The 27,765-nt window shown below is 41.2% G+C and overlaps 1 protein-coding gene across 2 annotated transcripts; it reads right to left on the reverse strand.

The window, feature by feature from the left end:
• Positions 1 to 1,406: 1,406 nt before the first annotated feature.
• On the reverse strand, positions 1,407 to 26,865 carry LOC124050496 (bromo adjacent homology domain-containing 1 protein-like). 2 transcript variants are annotated; one of them, XM_046373099.1, is made up of 7 exons: positions 25,908 to 26,865; positions 10,789 to 12,567; positions 9,321 to 9,679; positions 8,874 to 9,033; positions 8,661 to 8,740; positions 6,794 to 6,885; positions 1,407 to 6,438 (listed from the first exon to the last, which is right to left on the reverse strand). In XM_046373099.1, the coding sequence occupies exons 2-7, from the start codon at positions 12,545 to 12,547 to the stop codon at positions 6,249 to 6,251; spliced, it is 2,640 nt and encodes an 879-aa protein (XP_046229055.1). In that variant the 5' UTR covers positions 12,548 to 12,567; positions 25,908 to 26,865; the 3' UTR covers positions 1,407 to 6,248. The 2 variants fall into 2 exon arrangements, with proteins under 2 accessions (XP_046229055.1, XP_046229056.1); XM_046373100.1 differs by lacking the exon at positions 25,908 to 26,865 and adding an exon at positions 17,949 to 18,190.
• Between the last annotated feature and the right edge of the window lie 900 nt (positions 26,866 to 27,765).

A 27,765-nucleotide genomic window follows, 5' to 3' on the forward strand; every position in this document is an offset into this window, starting at 1 on the left:
GAGTTTCATTATTTGAATTCAAATCATACCCTTTGAATTTTGCCCATTATTGTTCCTGTTATTTCAGATTTGCCTACCATACCTGGATTCCATGTATATATATATATATATATATATATATATACATAGATAGATAGATAGATAGATAGATAGATAGATAGATAGATAGACAGATAGATTCTTAATTCGTACTCTCAATACTCACTTATGCAATTCTAATGAAGCACCTTGCCATATCAACACAAGGAAATATACAGCATACTGTATATTTACGCCAACAATGTTCATGAATTTTACCAGGTGCTATCATAATTTATATTTAGAGTATGGTCCTAGCTCTAGATTTAGTTCTGTATGTTTTAAGTTTTATTTTCTCATATTAGCATCTTGTGGTTTGTGCTGTGACCTGACTGCTATAACCCTCCAATTTCCCACTGACAGCCAAGGATTGATGGCACACAGGCTAGAGAAAATCTAAAGTATAAATACAACCACAACACATTAAAAAATTAGCACTGAGAAGATAAGCTGTTCATGTGGTCTTTGTGAAAGCAAGAATCCTGGATAAAAAGGAATAAATATCGAATACATATTCTCTAGTTGCATAGTAAGAAAGCAGAATTGCTTTAGAACGTACCCTTTTTGAAAGGCTTTTGACAGAGTCAGTTAAAAAGTTATTTTTAAACTTGTACCAAAGTCTAAGGTCTAAAACAACCCTGACATATTAATATAAGTGGTTTTATGGTAAAGACACACTGCTCAAGATCCTGAATGCCAACACAACAAAATCTCACCCACCCTGTGGTTTTAACTTACACTACAGTTTCCTGTACACCAAACAGCCAATCATCTCACAGCAGACGAGGCCTCTGAGGTGTGCAGTGTGCAGCCAGTTATATTATGATGAGACACTAATTGTCTGCTCTGGCTGCTGTTACCCCTGTGAAACGAACACTAAGGTCCTGCGGAGTGGCGTGTGTGTGTGTGTGTGTGTGTGTGACAGTCCTAACACTCTTGAGGCCTACACAGGTATAAAGACCAAAGACTCTGCTGACATGTGGAAAAACACGGGAAAAGGAGAGCAAAGGGTTGGAACCTGTCTTCTACTGTACTAAAATCAACAGATGACTGTGTGCTGTTTGTCATTTAGTGTCTAAATAAAAGGGTAATGTATGACCCTGACCTATGCATGCTGTCTCACTACTGACCTCCTGTGGAGAACGTACAGCACAGACAGTTGCCTGCTGGAGGAACTTCTCAGACTTCCTATTGATCACGCGAGGAGAAAACAGCTTCCTTTTTGCACAGTACAATGTCACACAGAAGAAAAAAACAAAACAACATGGCTGCAGAGAGTTAGTATGTACACTGGGGTTAAAGGTAATAAATAAAGAGCCACACACTGATTTTTCACAAAGGACTTAAAATTTATAAATATTCTTCCAACGTAACATTAAATCAGTAGGGATGTTATATAATTCTTCCAAAAAATCAAAGAGATTTTCAGAGAGCATGACAAAATGACAATAATCTGATACACACATTGCTTCTATACTCCAAAAATATCTAGACTTTTTACTATATATCCCCCATTTTCCAAATATAACAAAATATATGTGACAATAAGCATCAGTACAGACCACACAAAAAGCAGAATCTAATGGGTTGGTCAGGTGCTTTTGGTGTTTTTGACTCATGGAGCGAACACACTTCCTGTGTGGCATCAGTGAAGGTCACTCAGTGTACGTCCCCTGTCACTGTGAACACCCTACGAACGCAGAAACTGACTTCTCTCAAGTGCTGGCACTGTGTCGTTGTCATGGCAACAAACTGTGTCCATGCAAAGCCGCTTGGAACTTAATTCACATGAATAGTAACAAAAAATCTAGTCCATGCAGGGCTGCCCAGCACTTGGGAGGATGACTCATGGCAACTTCCTCACTGAGCATTCTTTATTTCCATTTCTAGGAAGTTCTTTCAGCAGCCAAAGAAGATAAGGATGGAAGGAAAGAGGACAAGGAGAGGAAGCTGCTGAACAGCTTTGGGATATGGCTATGAGACTGTCCTGCACAGAAAGGATTCCTGCCCTCTAGGGGCCTGACATGGTCAATGCACATCTAAGAGAAAGGCGATGTTGGCCAGCTGATTTGGATGGTGGGAGAAGCTGTTCAGCAAATCCTCAATTTAATCTGCTTATTAAAATTTACTCTCAGCCCACTGACAAATACAGTCATAGTTTTAATGACTTAAATAAGGGACTGTATAAAAATTACTGGGGGCAGGAAGAAAGCTAAATCTAAATCCCTCCTCATCTCAAAATAACATATTTATGGCAAACAGGTGATTTTTTTAGTGCTAACAGACTTTAGTGCTAACATCAGCATAATATTAATAATTTTAGACCCTCATCTACTCTCCCAACAAATACATACTACCTTAACTTAAGCAAAAATTAAAAATACACAACCCTTTTCTCACTGTCCCACCCTGCCTAGTAATTTTCATACAGTCCCTAATTCCTGACCCTTACTGAAAACCCTCTGTAATCTTGGGTTAAATTTAGAGGAGGGAAATTAGTCTCAGATCAGCACCTGAGGGGATCTTCTACCTAGAGCCCAGAGGACGTTGTGTCCAATCTCAGGTGTACCATCTCGGTCTTTCCCCAAATAGGACGAATCAATAAAAGCTCAGGTGACCATGTTGCCATGACATTCTCCCAAACGTCACACTTAAGGTCAGTCAGGTCAGTCAGGGGAACTAGAAATCGCCTCTTTCCACAGATCTCAGGTCAGATTTGACTTTTTAAAGAGTAACTAAACCCCATAGTCGTGACTTAACTTCCACTATCCATGAAATTTAAAAAATGCATCTAGAACGTGAAAGTATCAACTTGGGCAAAAAGGAATGGGATGAAATCTGTTTCTGTGATTCATGGCCACTTCTGCCTCCAGGTCAGTCAGGGTGTGCTTTGGTCTGGTCTCCACCCCCTTACAACTAAATGATAAAAACTAAACAACATTTACATTGCTGTCAACAACCGCCACTCAATCATTTAATTTCTAAACTTATAAGTTACAAATAAACAGAAACAATTTCTATCCTGGAGCACAAAGAAACAGGATATAGTTAATCAATTAGACACAGTATTTCCAAATAAGTTAAATTGAAATCTTAATATATTGTATTGTTTACTCCATTTAAATATTTTTTATTACTTTAAATATAATTATTACAGATTTTGCAAAAAATACTACACTGTGCATTGGCTGTCTGCTTGCTTAAAGAGTGCCCGGTGCTTCCTGGGTTCAGATATGTACACTTCATTAAAAATCGCCTAGAAGGGAGTTTCTCACTGCCGGTTATCTACAACCTTTGGTCATATGACGGCATCAAGTCCCTTCATTCTCCTCTTTCTTTCATTTGATCAAACCTCAATTAATGTTGCAATGATTTAAAACTAATTTGAAATAAAATAAAAATAATGTTTTTCTTGATTTGTTAGGTTCATTTTCCAAAAATAGTAAGTCTAAAAATATATTGCATATGCAATCTTAGGAAATTGACATAATAAAATATTTTTACTAAGGAATAATTGCAAAGTAGGAGAATATATTTTACCTCTTTGAAGAATCTGGGTGCTAGCAGAAATTAAAAAGATCCCCAATGATCACGTTTTGATATTGTTTTGGGCTCTGAGTCATGCTGCTCAAATAGAGACAAAGATGGCTTTAGAGTGCTGAAAACTGACGGCTTATCCATTGTTGAAGAACAGGGCGTTTTGGTGCGTAGGAAAGCAATCGGGTACTCTTTATGTTTTCAAAAAGGTACACACACTCCGACACTAATCGATTTCTGAGTGACAGTACAACACTTGCAGGTTAAAAGGCAATGAATGAGTGTGGTATGAAATCCACAACTCAGCTAAGTATCAAACACCCTCCCATGCATTCCCACCCACAAATACCCCCACCCGAATACACATCTAATATGGTGCTACGTTTCTCCACACAGCGCGTCATCCAGATGCGTTTTTTAAAATCTAATCACATTGACAGTGTGGATACATACATATACATACTGTATATTTATATAAGTATGTCAGAGCTGATTGAAAAATCAAATGGAATGACTATAGTAATATATACTGTATATACTGTATATATTCCATGGGATTCAACAGGTTGTGCATCAGGTAACATGACGAACACGCTGGCCAACTCTTCTACTGGTGAAAGAATAGAAATATACAGTTTGCACCGACAAAAGCAGCCATGACCTCCTTGCTGTTTTCTTCCCTATAGAACACACACACACACACACACACACACACACACACACACACACACGTGATACATAGTATTTTCTCCCCAGTAAGATATTAGTAGCTTGAACAAAGAAAAAAAAGCTGAACACATTTGTTGTAATTAAGGAATGGATTAGTGCAATACAATAAAGGAACAAAGGCAGAAGTCCTGACAAGGAGAAGAAGAGCGACAAAGAGAATGGGGGCTCGGGCTCATGTGACATCCTTTGGTTTATCTTCATGGGCACGGGGAAGAGATGTAAGAGGAGGAGGAGGAAAAGAATTTTAGACGTAGAATCAGAACAGGCAGAAAAGACATTTCTGAGACACTGCGACTTTTCAGGACGAACGTAAGCAGCCAGAGCACAGCAGATCGACGATATGAGAAGTGCACTGTGCCTTTAACCAATGTAGAGCTGCAACCACGAGTCGATTAAATGATTTGTCAACTGGCTGAAAATATATATGAAATAATTTTCATAATCAGATAATCATTTTAGTCATTTGCTCTGAGCAAACTGAATGTTTGGGTGCTGAACAGGATTATAGAGGCATTTTTCACAATTTTGTGACCTTCTATTGACAGAATGATTAATTGATTATGAAATGACTCAAGAGATGCTGCCCTGAACCAGTGCATGTTGTCCAGTGATCATGTCATAGCTGTCAGCCAGTCGATCAGCAACAAAAATCCTTTTTCTTGGGGACTACAGTACACCCATTCTGCCGCCTCCTTGTTGAATGTGGTGATGAGACTAGCTGCCTAAGGCTTTACCCCCAAGTCATAAGGCAAGTCACAGGGAACAGCAAAGGTGAAAAATATAAGGAAAAACAAACAAAAAACAATAAGCGATGGCCCTCGTTTTGATAAGCCTTCACAGGGCTGAGGAGCGTCTCAGTAAAGGCGGTCTCATTGGACCCTTGGAGGAGCCTCTCTACAACAAGGCCTCTTCCAGCCAGGACTGTGGCTGAAAGGTCAGACAGTTTGGAAATTCACTGAGGCCTACTTTACAGTTAATTTTAATGTCCTGACCGAGAGTTAAAGAGGCCCTGCTCTAGAGCTGAGTTTGGTAACAAAGCCCCATCAGGTACAGTATTTTAGTTTGCACTGGGCATCACACGAGATGAAAATGTATCTGTCAGTGTGCTGTGGCACACGGGGGGGGGGGGGGGGGGGGGCTCTGCTTCCTCTAAAGCTGCTTGTTTGGTTTGATTGCCTGAAAGCCTCCTAAAAAACCATCACACATACCCACATTTATCCATTTATCCACACTGACAACACTGGCTCTTCCACTCTGTCTTTCACACACACAAACACACAAGTGAGACAAACTCAAATCAGGAGAAATAAGACGACACTCTCCATTAGCTGCTCCTTCACCCTGGCTGCTTGAACACCGTTAACACTGAGCTGACAGTGCAGGCTTGTGTTCCCGGGGAAGCACCTTAGTGCCGGACCATTCCTGAGCCATTGGCTTACAAATGAAACAAACATGATTGTTGTGCTAAGATGCTCTGGGGGAAACGTGGTCCTGACAGTAGCCCAGTTCAGTCTGCCGTTCAGCATTCATGGCAGACAAGGGGGAAGGGTGAGCACACAAGCCTCCTCGTAACCTCAGAGTGTTGCAGAGGCTAAAAACTCCAAGCTGATGGATCAATTCTCCCTTCCAAACCAGGAAATATTGGTGCTCTGGCTGAGATGGGTTCATTTATCATATTGTAACCCCTCTGTGGTAAACTAAAGGGATCTGTGCTTCATAATGTGTCACCAACACGTTTTGTTTCATCTGTCCCTCTCCAAAACCAGCCCTACCCGATCATTGCCTCTTTTCTCTGATCATGAGCGTCCCCAGCAGAAAAGACAGGGGTGGTCAGTCCTTCACCTTTGTGCAGAAGGGGTTGCCGTGTTATGACTCATTCATGGGTACATCACCCCCTGTATCCCCTACTGCAGGTTCTTCAGGATGCGTCCATAGCGGAAGTCATAGACGTGCCGGCAGAGATACACCAGCTCAGGGTCGACGTCTGTGGGCACACAGCGGTGGGAAGGGGGGGCGAAGTCGGGGCGGCAGGGCACCATGCTGGCGCTGCCAGGTGGGGTGCCTTCGGCACGCCGCTTTACCAAGGCACAAAATCTACCCGGACAGACACAGAGAGAGAGGAAAAAGAAACAATGGCGAATCTCTGAAACTTTGTCTCTTTTATCTGCAGATAAATCAAGCGCAAATCATAAAAAAATGCTAGATGCTACAATGTCTTAATGTGAAAATAATAAGGAACAAATTTTGAAATAGGTATTTGCAAATGATATCTAAGCAAATGTTCATGGTCTTGTGTTCCCAAGAAATGATTAACAGCTGCAGTGTCACTGATGCGCGACAACCAAGTCAGGAAATCATGCTTCCTCATATCTCAGAACCTGAGGTGTTAATTAAAAGAAACTACTCCAAGCCTTCTGAAAAGAGTGCAGTACTGCGTGTGTGTACTTACCTACAGTACTGAGCGAGTGGGAGAACGTAGCATCTATCTTCTATGCAGGCCACACTATTTTCATCCTGATGCCGAGAGGCGAAAATCTCATTCTGAAACCACAGTGGGTGTACAATGTCACACCGACACAAGTGTGTTCTATTGTGCTGGTTGAAGGCTGAAGATACGACACTTTTCAACTGTGAGCAGAGTAATTGTTCATGTGAAATGGGACTGCACTTATGTGTTTCTACCACACACACAAAAAACGTGCCGTGGTCAGAACATGCTAGACCTCCACTGTGCAGAGAAACATGAGTCGTGTTTTACTGCGTGCGCTCCGTGACAGTGAACAGTGCTCTCTTCTCTAACTCTCTGTGCACAGAGGTGGCAGAGATATCATCATTTTGGCATTGTGGTTCCACTAAAGAGCTAACCAACCACCAACGGTTTCAGGCCTGCTGACAGAAACATAATGAAGTCAGCAGCAGTGACAATCTCTCTGTGTGAACAGCGCGACAGATTTGTTCACCACCTCGTTGCACATCAATTTCTTACATACATCAAAACCTCATTATGCATTATAACTTTCTAATGATGAATCAATAATTGATAGACATTGCTATTATACTGCCCTGGTAAGTATGTGACGCAAATGACAGAACTTCTCTGGATTAATTAATCTTTCATCCCACATTCAAACACATCTTTTAGCCTTTTCCAATACAACTTTTAATTGATTCTAAAACATGATATAGGCAAAACTAACAATAAATGTCAACACGTTCTTGAGTAAATGAGCAGAGAATGATCCATTCTTGACTCATTCTTGACTGGCATTTTTTGACATTTCGTTATTTGTGCAGTGGGACTGTGAGTACCAGGATGTATTGTACAGTTACTATGTTGGCTATGTCTGACTAAATTTTACACCCCAATATGTTCTGTAAGAAGCCTTTGTTGACCCAAGTGTTCAGTATTAAATAAATAAATTACCTTACAAAACAGGTAATTGGAGGAAAACTAAACATATAATTGAACCATCAAATGTGAAAAAATCCAATAAATTGTTCATTGTTCTTATCTTGTCCTCTGCCAAGGAGGTCAGGGTTTTGGTCCAGTTTGACTGTCTGTTTGTCATCAGGATTATGGAAAAACTACTGCCCCGATTTTCATGAAACTGGATGAAGGGTGTAGCATGGACTGTGGAAGAACCCATTAAATTTTGGAATGGATCCAAATCATCGAGCACATACACAAATTAATTTTCACTTTTGCAGAATGAGAATGAGCAGTTCCTCTGCAGCTCTAGAGGACGGCGGTGGATGAGCAGGCTCGACAGCATATGATGAGAGGGAGTGGCAACGACAAAGCAGTGATTAACAGAAATAAAATGTTAATTTCTGACTGTTAATTTTCTAATTGTTTCATGGTGGTTATGTCCTAAAGAAAAAATAAAATTTTGAAGAAAAGCTGGATGAAATAACCTTTTAAATACTGAGCATAGCTTTAAAAAAATATCAGATTCCTTTACAAATTCCTTATAATAATATATATTTTGTATTTATTCATATGGTTCGTTCTCATAATGTATTTCATTTAATTTCTGTCTAGTATTAAAATCCCTTCAATGTGGAAAATAAATGGACAGTAGTAATTAAATAATTCTATGTTCCTTAAAATAATCATACAAAATTAATGTTTTTCATTGAATGTCACATACTCATCCATTAATTGCACTGTCACCAATTCATTTACCTCAGTTGTTTGTTTTTTTTTTTTCAAGGGAACAGACAGATTTTCATCATGCTGTTCCTGTTTTCCTGCAAAGCTGCCATTTAAGCATCGGACAACATTAAATCGTTGCTCCAATCCATTCACGCCTCACCTCACAGTGTGTGCTGGGATCTCGGCCTCCCTGGGTGTGCTCGGGTCGGTAGTACCAGAAAAGACTCATCATCAGCTCTCCTGAGGAAGCAAGTTGAGACACACACGCAGACACAGACACAAGTAAACAATCTTGGCCACATGTCCCTTCCCTCATCCATCCATGCACCCAAACCACCATATCTATTCATTACCCTCCCTCCCTCTACTTTACCTGTTTTGGGGTCCTCCCACAGCGCTGATATCTTGGCAACATATGGGAGGGATTTTTTCCTGGGGCCTGATCGTAGCAGCACAGTGTCTCTGACACGTATCACTTCACCATCCCTCTCGACTCCTTCATAACACTGCCGCAGGGCTGTCTCATCCTCTCCCTGAGATAGACACATACACATGCACACCGACAAGGACAGACATAATTCTCATTATTAAGACAAAAAGGAATCTGTCACACCAAGCTGTGTGGTCAAAACACAATTATCTCTTCCACCCAAAAAGCTGATTTTTTTTTCTTTCTGAAAGGCAGCTGCATGGATACTCAGGCTTCTAGCAGCAGAGTATTAACAGGTAAAAGAATACAGGAAAAGTATCATTAGAAAGACATCCCGACAAGAAGCTTGACAATCTATACTTCTTGGTGGCACACTCAGAAATAACCTACCGCAATAAAGACCTCCTTCTCTGTGGGAATTCCAACAGGCCGCCAGCCGTTGGTGGCACGTCTACGGCCGACTCTCTTTTGTTTGGTGCTGCTGAGGCTTGGCAAGGGCAATGGTTGTTTCTGGGGCAGCCGTGTACGGCCCATGGACAGGGAGCCATTGGAGGGTTTGGTGCTCTGTGGGCATTCTCTGGCCAACTTTAACCTGGCCTGAGGCTGGTCTCGCCCCGACAGGGGGGTCAGCAGGTGGGGTTTAGTCTGGGTGGAGGTGGGCACACTGGATAGAGGGCAGCTGGACATGGGCAGGGAGGGGGGAACGAGAAGGGAAGGGCTATGATCACCCTGAGGGGAGGAGTAACCCTCTGTAAAAGTAAAGGGAGAAAGCAACACATTTACTTAAAACAGCAAGAAAGCTTACATAACCACATAAAGCCAGACGATGTGACTTTTGAAAGACAATATAATGCATACAGATAAAATGTTTAATTCACAAACGAAAAAAAACTCACTTTTCATCAGTTCAACGTGCTCCAGATGGTCTGTTATGACCAGTAGCTAATGCTAATTGTCAGATAGCAGGATGAGTTGCTGTTGTTCAGCAAAAGTTACTTTTCATTTAAAAGTTAATTTTAAAATTAACTTTAGAATGAGCAAACTGCATGGTTCCCCTGTAAATCAGGTTAAAAACAATTTTTTTCTTTTATCTTATTAATCAAACTATGTATAACCCAGTTGTTGTCCTTATCAAGAAATATCTAAGATGAAAGCCTCAAGCTATGGACACTTTCAAAGCTCACACCAACAACAACAAAAAACAGAAATGTTCACACTTGTTGGGGCACACAACTAGCTGGAGGCACAGACAACAAAGGACGTTCGTTCTGTATGAAATAAAGGGATAATGTTTTCTTTCATAATAACATCTATTCAAAGACTGCCATACACCTCTCCTATCAGTGCTCCTGCAGAAGCTGAAGCCCACATCCATGGAAAAACAAAACTGACTCGATGGTTCTGTGAAACCTAGCACCACTAATGTTGCCCATCTGTGAAGCAGAGACCGAGAAACCTCCGCATTCGCCTTCATGCCTTTCAACTCTCTCTCGCCTTTGACGGATTATAAAATTTAATTTTTCAGTTTTTATTCTTTTGATTTTCCCATTTTTGGTTGTCCTTCAAACATCTCCCCTTCTTAACAACGCAACTACACGTTAGCATGTTCCAGATCTACCATCTCTCTTGCTCCTACTGCTCCTTAACCCTCATCCCTCTTCCCTTTCTTATCCACCTATGCTGTGTACGAGCATGAACGTCACCTGTTGCTGATTGGTTGCAATCATGAGCAGCTCTGATTATCTTTCAGAACACGCGAGAACTGAAAATGATGTTCTTTTTAAAAAAGTATTGAATTTAAACTGAACTGAATTGAAACTTGTCATCAATTATGAACCCTCTCCATTTTTCAACTCACCTGTTTTGATGCTGTGTGTGCATCCAGTGCATCCTGTGCTGAAAGAACAACCCCTGCTGGTGACAGGAGGCATGGCTCTGAAGGAGTAGCCGCTGATCCCGCAGGCATCACCGTAACAGGGTGAAGCCACTGAGTTGCAGTACGTGGGGTGGGTCAGCCCTGGGGTGTGGGACATCTGTGAACCTAGCAGCTTGGACCCAGTCACCCGATTAGGGCATAAACTGGAGGGTGTAAAGTTCATAGTACGCGAAGCCAGGTTTGCTGACGTTGTTCCAGTGTGTGTCGGATGGGCAATGTGAACGTAGTAGCTGGAGAAGCAGTGATCGGCGGTGCAGAGGCACGGGTGAGGGCTGAGAGTCAGAGCCGTGTGCGGGTGGGAATGCGTCAGGGACGGTGAGGTTACGAGGCACTCGCGTTTCACAGGGGGCAAGGCTGAGTTAAGGGGCCGATCGTCTGATTTTCCATAGGGCTGCTGACCCAGGAAGAAGGCCAAGCGGTGGCAGTATTCCACTGAGCCTTCTGGTGGACAGCAGTAGTATGGGCTCAGTTCGGTCTCTAGCTGCTCTTCCTTCACTTGCTTTAGTGGGTACCCTAGCATGCTGCGTGACTGGTAACCTGGTTTGGTCAGCCGATGGGTGCAGCTGCCGGTCTCCCACTCCACTTTGGGCTCAAAATCTGCCTTCTTCTTGCAGGCTGTGCAACCACTGTGCTGGGGGAGGACCTTCTTCCCTCTCTGCTTTTGTGAACGCCCCTTGTGTTTGAGCTTGACACTGGAGTGCTGTTTTGGGGTTGAGACCATAGCAGGAGCCTTGCAGTCTGATGTGATAGTAGCTGTGGGTGCAGTCTTTACCCTCTGTTTACTGGAAGCAGAGGAGCTAGTTAACTTCAGCAGGGCAGCAGCATTCAGTCCAGCCAATCTTCTGGGGGCGGGGGCATCCAGACTCTCTTGAGTCAGTCCTCTGCTCTCTACTCGGTTGGCTTTGGCCTTTTTGACCTTGTTTGAGCTTTGGCACAGTTGAAATTTGTGAGAAGCGGAGGCTTTACTGATTTTTCCTCGAGAAGCCTTCAGACCTCCAGAGACACCACTCCTGGCTGGATCTAGATCCAGGGCTATCCCTACATTCGTGGACTCTTCCTGTCTCCGGGCTTGTTTGGCTGCTGGCTGGGGGTCAGTGGCTCTTTCAAGCAGTAGACTGTTCACTGCCTCAGCATTAAGAGAGGCCAATCTGCGCTTGCGAGGTTGTGGGACATGAATACACTCACCATGACTTGGGCTGCTTGACTTTGATTTAGTTTTTGGTCTTTCCCCTTTTCTTTTACTGCCTTTCCCTTTTTTATGTTTGGCTTTGAGAGACAAATGTCGGCGTGCATCCTTTCGCTGCCTTTCTTCAGAGCTCTCACGGACGCTTTCCTCCAAACGGGTAAGGAGGACATGGCAGCTGAGGCCCTCCCCATCTGATACCCCAGTCCTCCCCCGCAAAGGATACAACTTCCTATCGCGTTTCTTGTCGCGCCTCCGGTCCAGTTTTCTGTTCTGATCTGACTTTCCTGTTCTGCCTCTCTTGTCATTCATCTTCTTGGCCGGATCTTTCCTTTGTCTGATGACCTCACTTATCTTTTTTGTCCTCCCAAATCGTAGAGAGCGCTCAGGCCAGGTGCTCCCCATAGCGCCACCATGTGGCCAAAGAGAGCAGCTGTCCCACAACTCAGCACCTCTGTCGCTCTGCCTGAGGGAACTCTTCTGCCTTGCGTGAGTCATCACATGCTTCTACACTGGGCCTAGAGATAAGATAAGTACCAACAAGTGGTAAAAAAAATCACACTTTGTACTACTTTCTCTGTGTACCAGTGTTCACAATCTACAGCAGAACAACCATTGATCTACACTATAGTTAACGCTTTTGTAAACAAAGATTTTAATTTGGTTCATGGAGAGTTTTGATGAATTCAGCTCTAAACATGTTGAACATTTTATCTCTGCAACTTTTCTAACTATTGTTTTGGCCATGCTGGCTAATCAGAACAGGACTGATGGTCAGGGCAGACACTCAGGGAGTGGTAGACGGTATATTAAGGACTAGGTTGGGATCTTTAATATATTAACCCAATATTTGAAATGTATTTTATTGCCATGACTTAAAACTAGACAAAGCTGTTTTTAAGTACTGGCATAATGAAAAATGCAAAGCAAAGAGAGCCAAACGGGCACAAGCACAACAAAGATATCAGCTGTCTTATGTAAGCCTTCAGTTTAGATTTACACACAACAACATCTGATGCAACACATACAGATTAATGATGAGTAAATTCAGCTTAATGGTTTCGTGATCAGGCTGAATTCATTTGATTACATGGTGAGCGCCAGCTATTGAATGCTTGTTTGAGATTCTGTCATTGTAACGGGTTTGTGTGAATGTGTGTGTGTGTGTGCTTTATGCAGCATTGAGGAAACTGATGAGCTCTGCCATTCATTCACTGCACTCTTTGCCTTATCACCTCATGTGTATAAAGCTTGCAAATAACAGCTTGTTTAGGCCAATTGTTTAGTCTGTTTATTTTAAAAAAGAAAATTCAAAAAGCAAGAAAACTCAAATAAAACAAGCAAGTCAAGCCTGAACTGTTTAAACCAGGCATATTAACTGTCTAAAAGTCAAAAGCTACATCTCCACATTATGTAGAGAAAGGGAATCTTGTGCATAGCTGTGACACAACTTACTGTACTCCCTAAGCTCATTGTAAAATCATTTAGCAATTAAATGCAATTCACAACAAACAAGTAGATTGGGACTGATTGTAAAAATACTCCTTGAGCTCATTGTGAAATTGCAACATAAACAACAACTCATGTATATATTTAAACAACTGTTCTTTAAATAATACCCATAAAGAGACCGTGACTTTTGTGTTTGGGGAAAAGGTAAAGCTGTAAACTTGTGCTGGAGCTTATTGTCATTAAGATTCATTGTCTGCCTAATGAGATGGGTAAACTTGTAAAGATCTGCATTTATGAACTGAACATTTAGTAGAAAATGCGGAGAACAAATCTCTCTACAGTAAATACGACAACAAAATTTCCTTCATTCAATTTTCCTTTGTAAACTGAATGCAGGGTTTTTTCCCAGCTCACAAGAGTCTGTTGTCCTACTCCATTACTTCCCATAATTAGCTATAATCGGTTAATGAATTTCCCCCTGAAAAGGGGAACTAGGCTACACTCTGCAAGTTATTTTTCTTCACTGTACACAACAGATTCATGCTGGCACATGATGCCGATATGAGTGATTTTCTCATCTAAACATTCATGTAAAATAGAAAAAACTGCCTTTTCTGCTCAAATAGCTTGTGCGTGTATATTTGGTGTGGAAAGTTTGGTTCAGCCAAATTCTGTAGCACCTCCCAAAGTGTGACCAAACAGGCGACACTCAAGTATCTATTACTTAAGCTCTTGTCCCTCCAGTCTTTGTTCTCTCGCTCACCTGTTGGGATTATGTCTCTATGTTATTTGATTATGTCCATTGTTAAACGGTGGAAAAAACCTGACTATGAATTGAACATTTTAAACATTTGACAAAATAAGCTTTATGTCAATGACACAGCTGTCAGTTAATCGCCAGAAAATACATTTGTTCAGTGTCACAGTAAGCTTTTTTAACATTTTCCACTTCATACTGTACAGAGCTGTGATTCAAGATTCAGAGGCCAGGGCATCTGTTTGGACTAGCATGGCTGTGTGAGGCACTGAGAGGCCTGATGGTTGATGCAGATTTCTTTGCAGTGTGAACTCATTCAAGATTTTGGCTTGACTGACATTGGGCCAAAATCATTTACAGTCAAATCCCAACAAGATTTTTCAGACATGTTTCATGTTGCCTGTCCCAGTCTGACTGGGCTTGTGCAGCGTGAAGGAGGTCCAAGACTGAAACATCAAGAACGAATCCTGGCAATGGCCAGTGCATGTTTATCTCATGATTACTTACAATTTAAGCATAAAACCCAGAATTATAATCCATTTTCACAATGTTACAGCATTTAATATAGTTTCTTGATTGTCCTCCACCTCAGACAACACCTGTTATTTAAATACATGAGAGAGGATTAACGCACTGAAACAAAAAAAAAAACACCAATGGGAGCCTGTTAAAGAATGATGGCGTCAGGTTGCGTGTCCCACGTCTTTGCCTCATCACAGGACAGTTACCTCTAGGCTGTGCTTCTCAGACAAGATGTAATTCGTTTTGCGGTGTGACCTTGCTGACTGCGACTGAAATTCAATACCAGAATAAAACACTTCAAACCAAAAATTCAGATGGCGTTTTACTTCATATTTACCTCTGAATTCAAGAAAAGGCTATCTGTCAGAGGAATGATTGAAATTTTCTCAACAGTCAAAGTCCCTATTTGTCTGTTAATTTAAACTCCCTCATAGCTCGCAATTAACATTGATACTGAGCTTTTATCATGAATTGAAACCATGAAGACCATTTTCCACCAGCAGTTGTGTGTCATTGCTGAGACGTGTAGGAGGGAATAACGGGTGAGGTATTATCTGGCTCTTTAAACACAGCGGTGATCTTCAGGAAGTAATCTCACATTTACGGGAAGATCAATGACCCTGTGCTCTGCCTCTAATTGGTTAGAAAACAGATCATCAAACACCAGGCACACAGCGTTTTTTTTTTTTTTTTTTTTTCAATAATAAAACTTGTGTAAGATTTCCCAAGACTCTTGAGGCAATGTGTGTGAAACAGCAGCCCAGGTGAGTGTAAATAATAATAATCCAATAGAATCTAATGCACTACTACAGACTAAAACAATTCAATAACTACCTATAGACTCCATCAGTCTTTTTGTATGCTAAGATAATGAAGATGCAGCTTAAGTAACCATCGACTTTAAATAATTCGGTTTCGTGCACCACAAGTTCGGTGCACCAACCTCCAAATTCTACTAATCAAGCAATAAAAGATTATTAAAAAGAACAACAAAATCTGTTACAGAAACTCAACATGTGGAAACAGCATACAAACAATTAATAAATGGTTTAGTTGTAAACTGATGTAAGGAGGTTGTTAAGTGTTAACGGCCAACATTCATAAGGTAGTGACTGTTTGATAACCAATGAAACATAGCTGTGATTGAATACATATAATCAGTATGATCACATGTCTTCATTAGACTTAAATACATGTGTGAATTATTTTACTGAATAACTTCACTCACAGCTGTCTTTTCAAGCTGCAAATCCTTTGGTAGGTTGGTGTTTTAAACTGTGTAAAGAATGTGTGTGTAAATACACATACATATACATGTTCAGCAGGTTTTAAACTAGTTCTAAATGTAGTGAAGACAGGATGGTTTATTGTTAGAATTGTTGCACTGTGTTATCAAGCATTCATTAGCTGTTTATAAACCACTGATGCATGTTTATACACAGTTGTTTACAAAGACATTCATGAGCTTTTAAAAAAAGTTCCTATATCTGTTTACAACTACACTGCGGTGTGTTATAAACCATTTAGTCGTTGTTTATATACTGCTTATAGATCCTAAATAAGGGGGTTATTTTTTTCCCCTCTATCTAAAAGTCTGTGAGAAAGTGAGTGGGGTGTGGACATGGTCTGAATCATATGTTATTTTACACAAAGGCCTCTCCGCATCATAATTAACCTTATCTTTGTACGCCTCCTCCCTTACTTATAAAATAAGTGCAATACTTTCCTCTTTGTATGTTAAAAAAATATATTTATGGAATACATGACAATAAAGTGAAAATACACCTGCTCTAAGCTTGAATAAAGAGCTGCTGAATAATTAGATCCATAACCACCAATAAATGAGTGAACTGGGCACGTGCGCTGTGTTAATGGACTTTTGAATTGTATGAGAGACATGAAAAAAAGGTTGAAACATCTCAAGATCTCCTCACTAATAAAGACCACTCTGCCTTGAGCAAATATTATTGAGAAAAATCCACACCCGAGTCTTTTGTACCCCACCTTCCCTCTCTAATAATTTTCACACAGTCCCCAATTTGTTGATTTTTCTTGTGAAATGACTAATACCTCCTCAAGTATTTAAACTCAGAGAAGGACAAATCAGGTTTTTACTGGAAATGCTCCCAACTCAGGTCCACCCTAACACCATAATGTACAATAATCTGTCAGATACAGAATTAGTATCCTTTTAAGGTGTCACAAGCCAAAAAGGCCTCATAAATCAACACATTACCCAACTAATAAGACACATGCAACACACCTGGCAACTCTATCAATGCTCCAGTAACACTGGCAACACTAGCTGTGCATGCTACAATCACAAAGCACTCATCGGCCAACATTACATCTCTAATTAATACCTCATTCAGAGGTTTCTCCTTCCAACTTTACAGGTAGAGCCAGAACACCGGCAAAAAAAAAAAAAACACATCAAAAATGAATCACCAGCTGGGTAACGTGGCCCTAACGGATCGGATTGACAGGGCTCTTATTCTACATTTTCCATGTCACAGCTGGTGACAGGCAGCCACAACGCGAGGCGCTGGCATGTTGAGGTTTATCAAGAAGAGATAAAAGACTACGAAGAATTTGAAACATTTGGTCACTGTTTTGTTGTTTGTTTTCTTCCAAGACTTGCGACCGCAGCCTTGAGCTTGATTCGCCAAGATCAACCGCTGAGATGACGAGGAAGCTTTGCATACGCGCACACCGAGATACATTTATACTACATGCGTTAATATGTACATTTATACACATACACTGGCCGAGGGATACAGTAGGATGGGATCCAGTACAGCACGACGTAGCTTGCCCATCTGAAGTAGCCACCCAGGCTCTAAATATGGGCTGGAGAGGGCAGGAAGGGGGGCTACCCGAATACACATACACACCAAGCAAAAAAATAATGGGCAGCCACCACTCCTGATCACATTTTCTAACCGGATTGCTCGTTACCGACACGGCGGCTGTTCTGATCACAGTCCTTAGTTGAGACCTGGGAGGATATGGCACGTAGCAGCAGCCCTGTGTATCGCTTCTGGTGCACGAAGCGAAAAATGGGTTCTGCGCTCGTCTTTGGACGGCTGGGCAGTCGGAACAACTTCAAACATTCGTGGCGAAATAGCAACCAGGAAAAAAAAAGAAACCGAAGAGGTGATAACTTACGAGTCGCCGACGCGCTTCCTCCTGCCAGCCGGGGAACCGTCGAACAAATCTGCGGGGTAAAGAGAGCGAGAGAGCGAGAGAGAGGAGGGGAGGGGAGGCGGGCGGGGAGGGGAGGGGGAGAGAAGGACGCCGGACTGGTGCGATGGCAGAGCTCCGTAAACTGGGAGAGCTGGGGAGGAGTGGAGAGAGGACGGTCGGTGGCGCTGCCTGCGAGTGTGTGTTTGTGTGTGTGTGTGTGTGTGTGTGTGTGTGTGTGTGTGTGTGTGTGCTCTTCCTGGTTGGGCTTCCACCGATTTACAGAAAACTTCATCTGAACCAATTGCCATACGGACAAGGCTCGCTTGACACCCGCGTCCTCCAATGACGGACAAACAGCTGTTTATTGAGGGGGGAGGCTGAGAAACTAAATATTTGCAGTATTCGAGGTAACTTGCGTCCAGTACATTTAACACACGGCTCTACATCATGGGCGATGGATGTTACTGACCCCCCACCCCCCCAACTACGACGGCAGACAGCCTCACCCTGTCATCTGTCGTGACCAAAAGGCGAGCAGCCAGCCACCAGACTGTTTAAAAAACGTCAGGAGAGACTCATGTGAAAGGTGAACACGAAGTGAGCTATTTAAACGTTAAAAACATTGCCCCGTGCGGTACACGTGAGATACGTGGTCTTTAAACGCTTCCCATGTCACAAAGTTTCGGTTAGTTATGGGATGCAATGGAAAGTAAACCCAGCTCAAACTCAGCTCTGTCACCCTGAACTGCTGCGTAGCCCATCTAAAAAACAAAACAAACAAACAAAAAACCTTCATCCTTTTTATTAAATACTGGTCACATAGCCTAGTATGTTCATTTTCTTATTAAATTCCCAATTACTAGCTGAGGTTGGAAACCAGACCAACACATTAAACTAGTTTTTCAACAAGGTGCCAGTTCTAAGTAATCCTAGTACTTCAACATAAAATACATGTCTTGGACAGACTAAGAAGAGTCAGTAGCAGTGTGGACATGTGGGTCACAGGACGGGAAGGTTGTGTAGCTTGAGACTTTAGCAAACTACAGTTTACCCATCCTAAACACCTCTTACACACAATCTGCCACCGGAGCATCACCGCCCAGTAGACAAACTCTCGATGAAAACATCAAATCACCACCAGCCTGACCACTTTCAAACCCTCAGTTATCGCATGAAAAAAAGGAGCTTTATCACTTTTAATTGCACCTGGCTTGTAAATTGCATTTGCTTGTGTGTGTGTGTTTTCTTTTCTTTTCTTTTTTTTGCACACAGACTCCACAAAGGTTTAAAATGCTTTTTTTTTTTGTCAGAGGTTATGCAATCTGAACGAATCAAAACCTGCCATCAATGAAAGCAGCCACTTTGCTACCTAAACCAAGCCCCAGACTATTTTAATGGCAAGAAATTGCAGTGAAAGTCTGAAAAGCTGAAAGAGCTGAATTATACACTTAGCTCAATGAGAGACTTGAATACACAGTTATTACATCAATCCAAACTCTTCCACAAGGTGCACCTTTTTTTTGTGCTGCGGGAAAGCAACTTGTGTGATTGTCACATTGTGTGATGTCAAATAATCAATACCTCCACTTTGTAGGGATGTTGATCCAATCAGTTCTATTGTCAGCTTAAAATCTAAACACTTATTTGTTTTAGGAAAAAGATATTAAATTTCTTTAACCTACACCTGTGGATGTGAGAGTCACATCTCTGCCAAAGCTGTAAACCTGAGAAATAACCTGGCTGGTCTTGAATAGTTCACAGGGGTGAAAAGCACTGAATAACAGAGAAATGTTTCTTTTATTTGAAATCAAACTCAACCCCAAATCTTCTTAGTAAGAAACAATCACTTCCTCTCGCCTAAGAAAGTACAGAAAGAAAGTATGGAAACGTTCACAGTGACGTCTCGTATCAAATCCTGTACTGCGCATCCTTTGGTTCGGTGTGTTTTTCACAGTCATATTCCCAGAATCCACAGGCATCGTGTTCATGCTGAATGATTCTGCAGCGCACGATGCACGATAGCACAGTCCAGTGCTAATACTCAGCAACGGTGCCAGAAATTGTGGTCTTAGATAAGAGTGTGGAGGTAATGTGTTCAGCTTGAGACAACAGGCGTCATGGTTCACGCCCCAGACCAGCAACTGATCATGTTTTATACAGGCAGTTAATCAAATGCAACCTGTCCAGTGCCAAAACAGCAGACAAAATTAGCTGGTGAACATACTGAATATTTAACCACTACGCAGCCAGATGTTTCCATCAGGAGCTGATGGAGACCAAAACAGACACACAACTCCTGCTCAATGCAAATGCATCACTTGTGTCACGTCCTTAAGACTGCACCTACAAACAGCCCAGGCCACATCAGCCTCCAAGTTGTAGTTTCCAGTCAGGGGTAAATCAGGGAAGAAGAAACTGTGGAAAAATGGCTGCAAAGCCTCCATCACAGATAGTTTTGCCTAAATAAACACACACAAAGAGCTGTGCATTGTTTCTTTGCATCTTATTTCACCTGTTAATGAATTACACACATATACAACACAGCTAAAAGAGCTAATTAGCTGGCCACCACCATATGAATCATGTCATGTCAAAATAAAAGGATATTTTCCTGTTCGTCACATCAATGCAGCCCAATGTTGTTCCGTGTCTGCTAAGATGTTACAATTTTATTATAACGTGTTATGTTTTCAGCTGGTTCTACTGGCCCCAGGTGCACGACAACAATGACAACAACAACATTTGTCAATGAATGCAGCCTAAACCATGTTGATGATATTTCCCTGAATCCAAACCAACAAACCAAGTATATTTAGTTGCCTAAATGTCACTGACTGTCAACTACACAGTAGCTGCCAGTATATTCCTTGATTTACTGAAATAGTTAAATGTTAAAAAAAAGGATTTTGGAGAATGAACAAAAATAAACATTATCTTTGACAAAAAAAAAGTCAGAGGAATCGCTCTACAAAATGCTGCACAACTGAGCAAATCTGATCTGTTTACCATCACACACTTAGAGGAAATAAAGAGAGGTGAACATGAACGTAATCAGGTGTTAAACCTCACCTCGATGCCTGGAGGTTTTTATAGAATAAATAACTGCTGGGAAAAAATACAGCACAACTGTTTGGATGAAATAATTGCACTGTAGGGAGTGTTGGAAACTTTTTAGAAGAATTTTTAAAACTCAGGCCTGAATCAATTATAATAACAATCTTTGTTCTCTGTGAAGAAAGCAACTACAATATTTTCCAGCCACCTTTCATATCTTCTGGAGTTGAATGTTTAATGCTCAAATGACAGACTTTGTGGGAAGCATCACTTTAAAGTTAAGGGTTTTAGTTCAATCATTCATTAATTCACTTGAACATGTTTTTTTAAGTCAGAGACAAAACTGCTGCTGTTACAACCCTACTTTCAACATCAAGTATACGTATTAGTGTGTCCAAACCTTTTGGGATACATTTATGTTGTGTTGTATTATAAACACTTGTGATAATTCACTTTAATTTTGTGTTTATGAAAAACTTTCTTACAAAGAGAAGCGGTGACTGCCACAGACATGGACTCATCATAGAAAGCAATGCACGTGGACTGTCAAACCTCGCTCGACACATTCATACGTGTATCTGAGGGCTGGCTGCATCGCGCTTCCAGATCAACTAATATTCTTCATTCGGTTGTTCAACATCTCATTGGCAGCTTCAAACTGAAAACACACATGAAAGAATGCGAGTGACTGTGGACAAAAAGTGTGGCAGGGAAATGAAAGTCAATGCGATCACAGCAGAGCTTCCTGACTTAAAGTGTCACCATAGGTTAATTATGAAGTCACACATGCTGTGTATCACCATGATACTACTACATGATACACGCGTGATAATAATTTACAGAGAGAATATACATAGAGATTTCAGACCAAATGGAGTCGTGCTGCATATCTCTGTGGTACTGAAAGTACTGGAAAAAGGCAAGTTTGTAAATGATTAGTAGAAGTGTACAGCAGCAGTGGGCTTTATCATACATTATCATACAATAAAAGGCTTAATTCAGTGCATAGTTTTGCTCAGTATCAGCTAAACAATACAACACAGTTCATTACACCTAAATGCCGTAGTGGAAGAAGTACTTAGAACTTTAAAGTAAAAGTAGTAAGTATGCAAAAATATATAATTACAAGCAAAAGTCTTGCATTCAAAGTATCATCAGCAAAATGTACTCCAAGTATGAAAAGTACTTTGCCCCTGTGACTGATAAAGTGTTACATTAGTAGATTGTTAATATCAACGTCCAAATAAGCAGCATGTTACTATTGTATTTACTTGTTGTGGATAGATTTTCAACTCTGGAGGGCCGTGAGATGATGAATGGAAAAGGAAAGAAGATCAAAGATATGGTCTTTGTCTATTTTCACGATTATTATTTCTCTAATCTTTCCTTTTTGTGATAAGCTTACTTCCCTGGGCTTCAAAAAGTTATTTAAATTGCCTTATTTGAGAAGTTTGAAGGGGAAATGTCTCTCTGGTGGAAGTGCTGACAGCTCATCCATTTGAAACTTGTAACGGGGGCCCCAGATAGATACTGCTTTTCTGTACGCAGTTCAGTATTGTATTTTATAAGCATATCACAAGTAGTTTTTTCAGTGTAAAATATTTTCTGAAATGTAACTAGTATTTATAGTTGTCAGATAGATGTAAATCAGTAATAAGTACAATATTTCCCTCTTAAAAATAGTGGAGTTTTCCAACCCCTCCCCTCAGGCAGGCGGCTGAGGAGCATCCAGAGCGAGACCACCAGGCTCAGAAACAGCTTCTTCCCTGAAGCTGTCAGACTGCTGAAGTCTAGCCATGCTCTGTAGACCCCCCACCTTACACCCCCGACAACACAGACCTGCACTACAGACACTTTATCCTACAAGTGCAATACCACAAGTGCAATATAACGGATTACTTTCCTGGACTACCTCATACTTACACATACTTGCACATGCATATTTATGCTGCACATGCTAAAACCAGGTTCTTTATTTAAATGTTAATTTTATATTTTTTTATATTCTATTTGTATTCAGCTTATATATTTTATTTTTATTTAGCTTATATTTCTATTTTATTCAACTTTTCGTTTCATATTTTTATATTTTCATATTCTACTTATTATGGGATCTGAGTCCTAATTTCGTACCATAAACATGTAAATGTGAGCTGGTATGACAATAAAAGTTCCTTGAATCGTTGAGTTGAAGTATGACGTAGCCTCAAACAGAAATGCTCAGTTTATACTCTGATCTCTGTGGTGTTGCACTTGTAGAAATGCATCTTATCAACACAGAGGTGGGACACTGTGTGATGTATAATTAAGACCAAACTATTGTAAATGATTAACACAGATGATAAAACGAGTGAAAATAAACATAAGCAGTGTGTCTTCACATACAAAATACACCACTAATCCAAAAACGATCCTAGTGGCTGTACTGTACTTCATTGATGATTTAAGCATCAGATCAGTATGCTGGCTGAGATCCATTGATAATTCACAGTGGATTCCCTTTACAGTGATGGCTCAGTTATTAGGTCTGCATGGCGATTTAATGACGGGTCTAGGTGTGAGTCATTAAAACACTTGTATATTAAGTTTTACGACATTTATGATGGTTTAGTGAGGTGGGGTGCGGTCTGTTGAAGGGAGGGAAAGTGGTAAAGATGTGCTGCGTGGTGAAGTGTAGGTCTCCTGAAGTTCAACTGCAATAAACTTGTGTGTCAGAGAACGGCCTGGCAGATCAGCTTTTGCATTCACACTGTGAGATAGTCTCATGGCAGCCCAGAAAAGAAGCAGGAAAAAAAGTGACTTGTTTCTCATAGTGTGAACAGAGGAAGGTGCCTTTTATTAATAGTAAATATTAAAACATAGACAGAACAAGGCCTAAACTAAAATCTAACCTCCCCTAACATTTTATTGTTTAGTTTTATAATTTATCAATAATGGCGGTAAGTGTCTACTCAGATACTGTAGTACACTACAAGAACCTCACACTTGAGTATTTCCATTATAGTCCATTTTATACATCTACTCTGTTACATTTCAGAGAGAAAGATTTTATTTAGTACTTCCCTATACATTACACCATAAATCATGTTACATTTGTTCAACTTGAAAAACGTTAAGATTCCCTGCTGCCACGCAAATGCGAGTTCATTGAACTTAACTGATTAATTAGCTGAAAGTCATCACGAGTTTTGAAAACGTAGTTAAGTTCACTGAACTTGAGAAAAAAAAGCTTTTTCAGTCACACTGACACATATTTCAAACAGATTTGCTCTCCATTTACATTTTCTTGGAGAGTCAGCTCTTTATTAGACATGAAGAATTTACAGCTGCAGCTGCTCTTACTGGTGCGTGCGCATCAGATAGCACAAAGCCAACCAATTTGTTTCACATCAAGCCAAAGATTGAGTCCAAAGTCCAGAAAATGAACGGCAATTTGTATAATGTTTTTCTTCATTCCTACCTCATCAATCAGGTCATGACCTCTCACATTTATTTTGTGACCCTTTGGAGAAGCCAGACCCCTGGGTTGGGAACCACTCAGCTATCTAACTGTATACCACATCTAGCTCCACCTTAACCAGCCACAACAGTAAAATGCTACTTACGCATTAATACGTCCATACTCACAATCTACTAATTGAATTTATCTTTCACATTGGCTATTCTTCTGCAAAAAGAGTGATACTTTAAAAACATTTTGCAGCTGAAACATTTGTACTTTTACTGAGGTAGTAAACTTGCAATGCAGTATTTCACACTGTTGTTCTTCCACCACTGCTGATCAAATATTTAAAGCTGGGTGTGCGAGGAACAATCACAATATTATAACTGCACGTATTGAAAGGGCACATCTAGCTATTGTATAATCAAGATACAGTGTTAAACTAGAGAGTAAAATCAAAAGTATAGGGTTTGGAGGCATACAATCACGCCATTTTAAAAGATTTTCCTGGCTGGTCCGATGTGTAGTTATGCTTAATTATAATCTGGCTAAAAGAGAACTGATGAAAGGTCTCCCTTTTGAATTCTTGACTCAGTAATGCCATTTGGTTGCCACTTTTTCCCGTTCACCTCCCAGCAGCGCCTGTGCTGAGGACCACTCACTGACAAGCCAGGCCTGGGGTGGTTTCTCTGTGATGTCATACCAGCATCATCTGTTATGAGCTCATTGGCTTTTATGACCTGGGCTAATTGGCTAACCGTGATGTGGGCTAACTGCGTTGGCATTTGTGAAGCCTCTTCATTTACCTGCGCAGAGCAACACAAAGGCTGTGATCTCTTCTCTCTCAGGTTACAGTGGCTGATTTGTTTTATTTTCACTCAACCTAAAGTAGCCAGTTAAAGGCCCAACGTGAGCCACAGAGGAAAAAAACTATATATCCCCGAGAAATGCCACAGCTGCATGTACCATAAAGTTTGTTGAGACCTCACGCGTGCGCGCACACGCATGCACGCACGCACACACACACACACACAGAAGAGCACCGATGTCCAGGTGAACACATAGCGCATCCATCCAGCCAATCCTAATATTAGTGAGCTAATAGGCTTCTGCCCCTTATCACTGACCTTGTGTCAGCCGATCCCGTGGACAAAGCACTATTATAGGTTTGGTATTACACTTTGGTGTCTGGTGGCTGGTGGAGAAGGAGGAGGAGGAGGAGGGCGGCTATGATAATACACATTGCACGGCCAGTCCGACTGAGTACCACTCCCTGGGAATCTCCTTCATCATCATGGCCATTATCTGCCTCTGCAACGTCTTCCAGACACGACTAAAAAAGCATACACAAAGCGCGAGGCTGGTCATGCACCCCCTGCTCTGCCTGAATAAAAAAGAAAGAAAGCTCAATGAGAAAAAGATAACGTGGAGCAGTCGCTACTTACCGTACCGTAGCTCCGTGTGGCAGGCACTATCTCGTCTGATTTTCAATGGTGTGAGGAGCCAGGCAGGGCACCTTGTTTTCCAAATGGCTAGGTAAGACAAGTCCGCCTCGTCCGGCTGATTAACCGATGCAGCTCTCAAGTAGAGGAAATAAACACGAATGTCGCCGATGTTCCGTCACTCCACCCAGAGAGAGAGAACTCCTTTTTAAAAAGCCGACGAGAGGAGAGAAGAGACGGAGCAAACAACTCTCTTCTCTCAAGCGGAGGTAACACTCCTTTCCGAGAAGAGCAGGGTTTGTTCAGGATGTTTTTTTATTTCCTATCCCATCCACTCCTCCGACGCCAACACGGCTGTAAACCTTGAGTGTTGCTGCTGAAGATCCCGCACACACACACACGCGTTGCTTATATCCGTCACTTGGCATTAACACTGTACGCAGCTTTCAGTTTGCGCACCAGTCGGTGTATTGCTACTGAACAACTAGCAGCACAACATGACTGCAGCGCTGACTGACGGGGGTGGGCTGTCCCCCTTCTACTCCTGCCACACAAAGTGAAGAAATCCTCAGCAAAAGTCTTCCCCCAGTGCTGTTTAAAAAATTACAGACTGTAAAAGAAACAAATGTGTTTTACATAACAACAACAAGAAGAATATCCTCATCCCACTTCTGTGCTGAAGCATGTGATGGCAACATGGTGAGTCTTTTAAAGGGGTATCCACGCGTAACTGCATGCAAAGGGTTCCTCTTTGGTTCCACCCCGTTAACTTTCTCGGAGGGTTGTGCTGTGGCATTAATTGGACACGGTGATGACTGTCAGGCAGCCTGGAGGCACCTGTGTACGAACCAGTGTGCCTAAAAGTGGGATTCTTGCCAAAGAAACCTCTGCTGTTGTGCTCGCAAGAGCTCCACGCTAAGTGCTGCAAGTATTGGTCCAACCCAAACTATATTCCCAATAAAATGTAGTATTTTAACCTCGTGCGATCATACATGACCCACAAAGCACAAGCCAGAAATTTATGGATTCCTTACTATGTTAAAGAACATAGTGATAGTTCATATATTTTTTTATATACAGAAAATTCAAATGCTGAAGTAAGGAACAAATTTTATTTAAGTGCAGTACTTGAGTAAATGGTACTTAGTCGCATTCCTCTAGTGGTTATTCTAAATTCCGACACCTTGATAAGACTTTTTCACTGTTTTTACTTTTTTGCTGCATATGCATACTGGATCCAAATACTGGTTTTTGATCTTTTTGATTAATAGTAATGGGCCCTGCTTAATCTTACCTCACCATCTTTTGTCCCTAAAATACTGTATTTTATGACTTTTTAACACTGTATTCATTGTCATATTTACTAAATAAAATTGTGTTTGAAACTAACAGACACAGAGTTTTGAGTTTTTGGGCATAAGAGAATACCGGTTAGTCTTGTCTTCTTGGGGATTAAATGAATAAAATGAAGTGTCCAATTATTTAAATGTAGCTCACACAGTGACATGGATATACAATGTTGTGTCTCTATAATCTGATTGACTGGTCCATCACAAGGTAGCCACACCCTAGAGCTAACTCTGCTATATTGTCTAATTTAGTCTATAGGGAACCATAATTAATTAAGTCAACATCATGCTGCATAAAGGAAGATTTCAAATTTGAGACCACATACTCTTATGAAACTGTTAACTGAAGTGATAAATCAAGTGAGAACTAGGGGACATTTACTCATCGACTACTTGAACTTCTTTCTGCAGCCAGTGGAGTTGCCCCCTGCTGGTTATTAAAAGGAATCCAGGTACCTCTGCGCTGGCTTCCCTTTCGGACTTGGACACTATGTCCACTTTTTTAATGCAGC

Source organism: Scatophagus argus, chromosome 19, assembly GCF_020382885.2.
Source record: "Scatophagus argus isolate fScaArg1 chromosome 19, fScaArg1.pri, whole genome shotgun sequence".
Lineage (NCBI taxonomy): Eukaryota > Metazoa > Chordata > Actinopteri > Scatophagidae > Scatophagus > Scatophagus argus.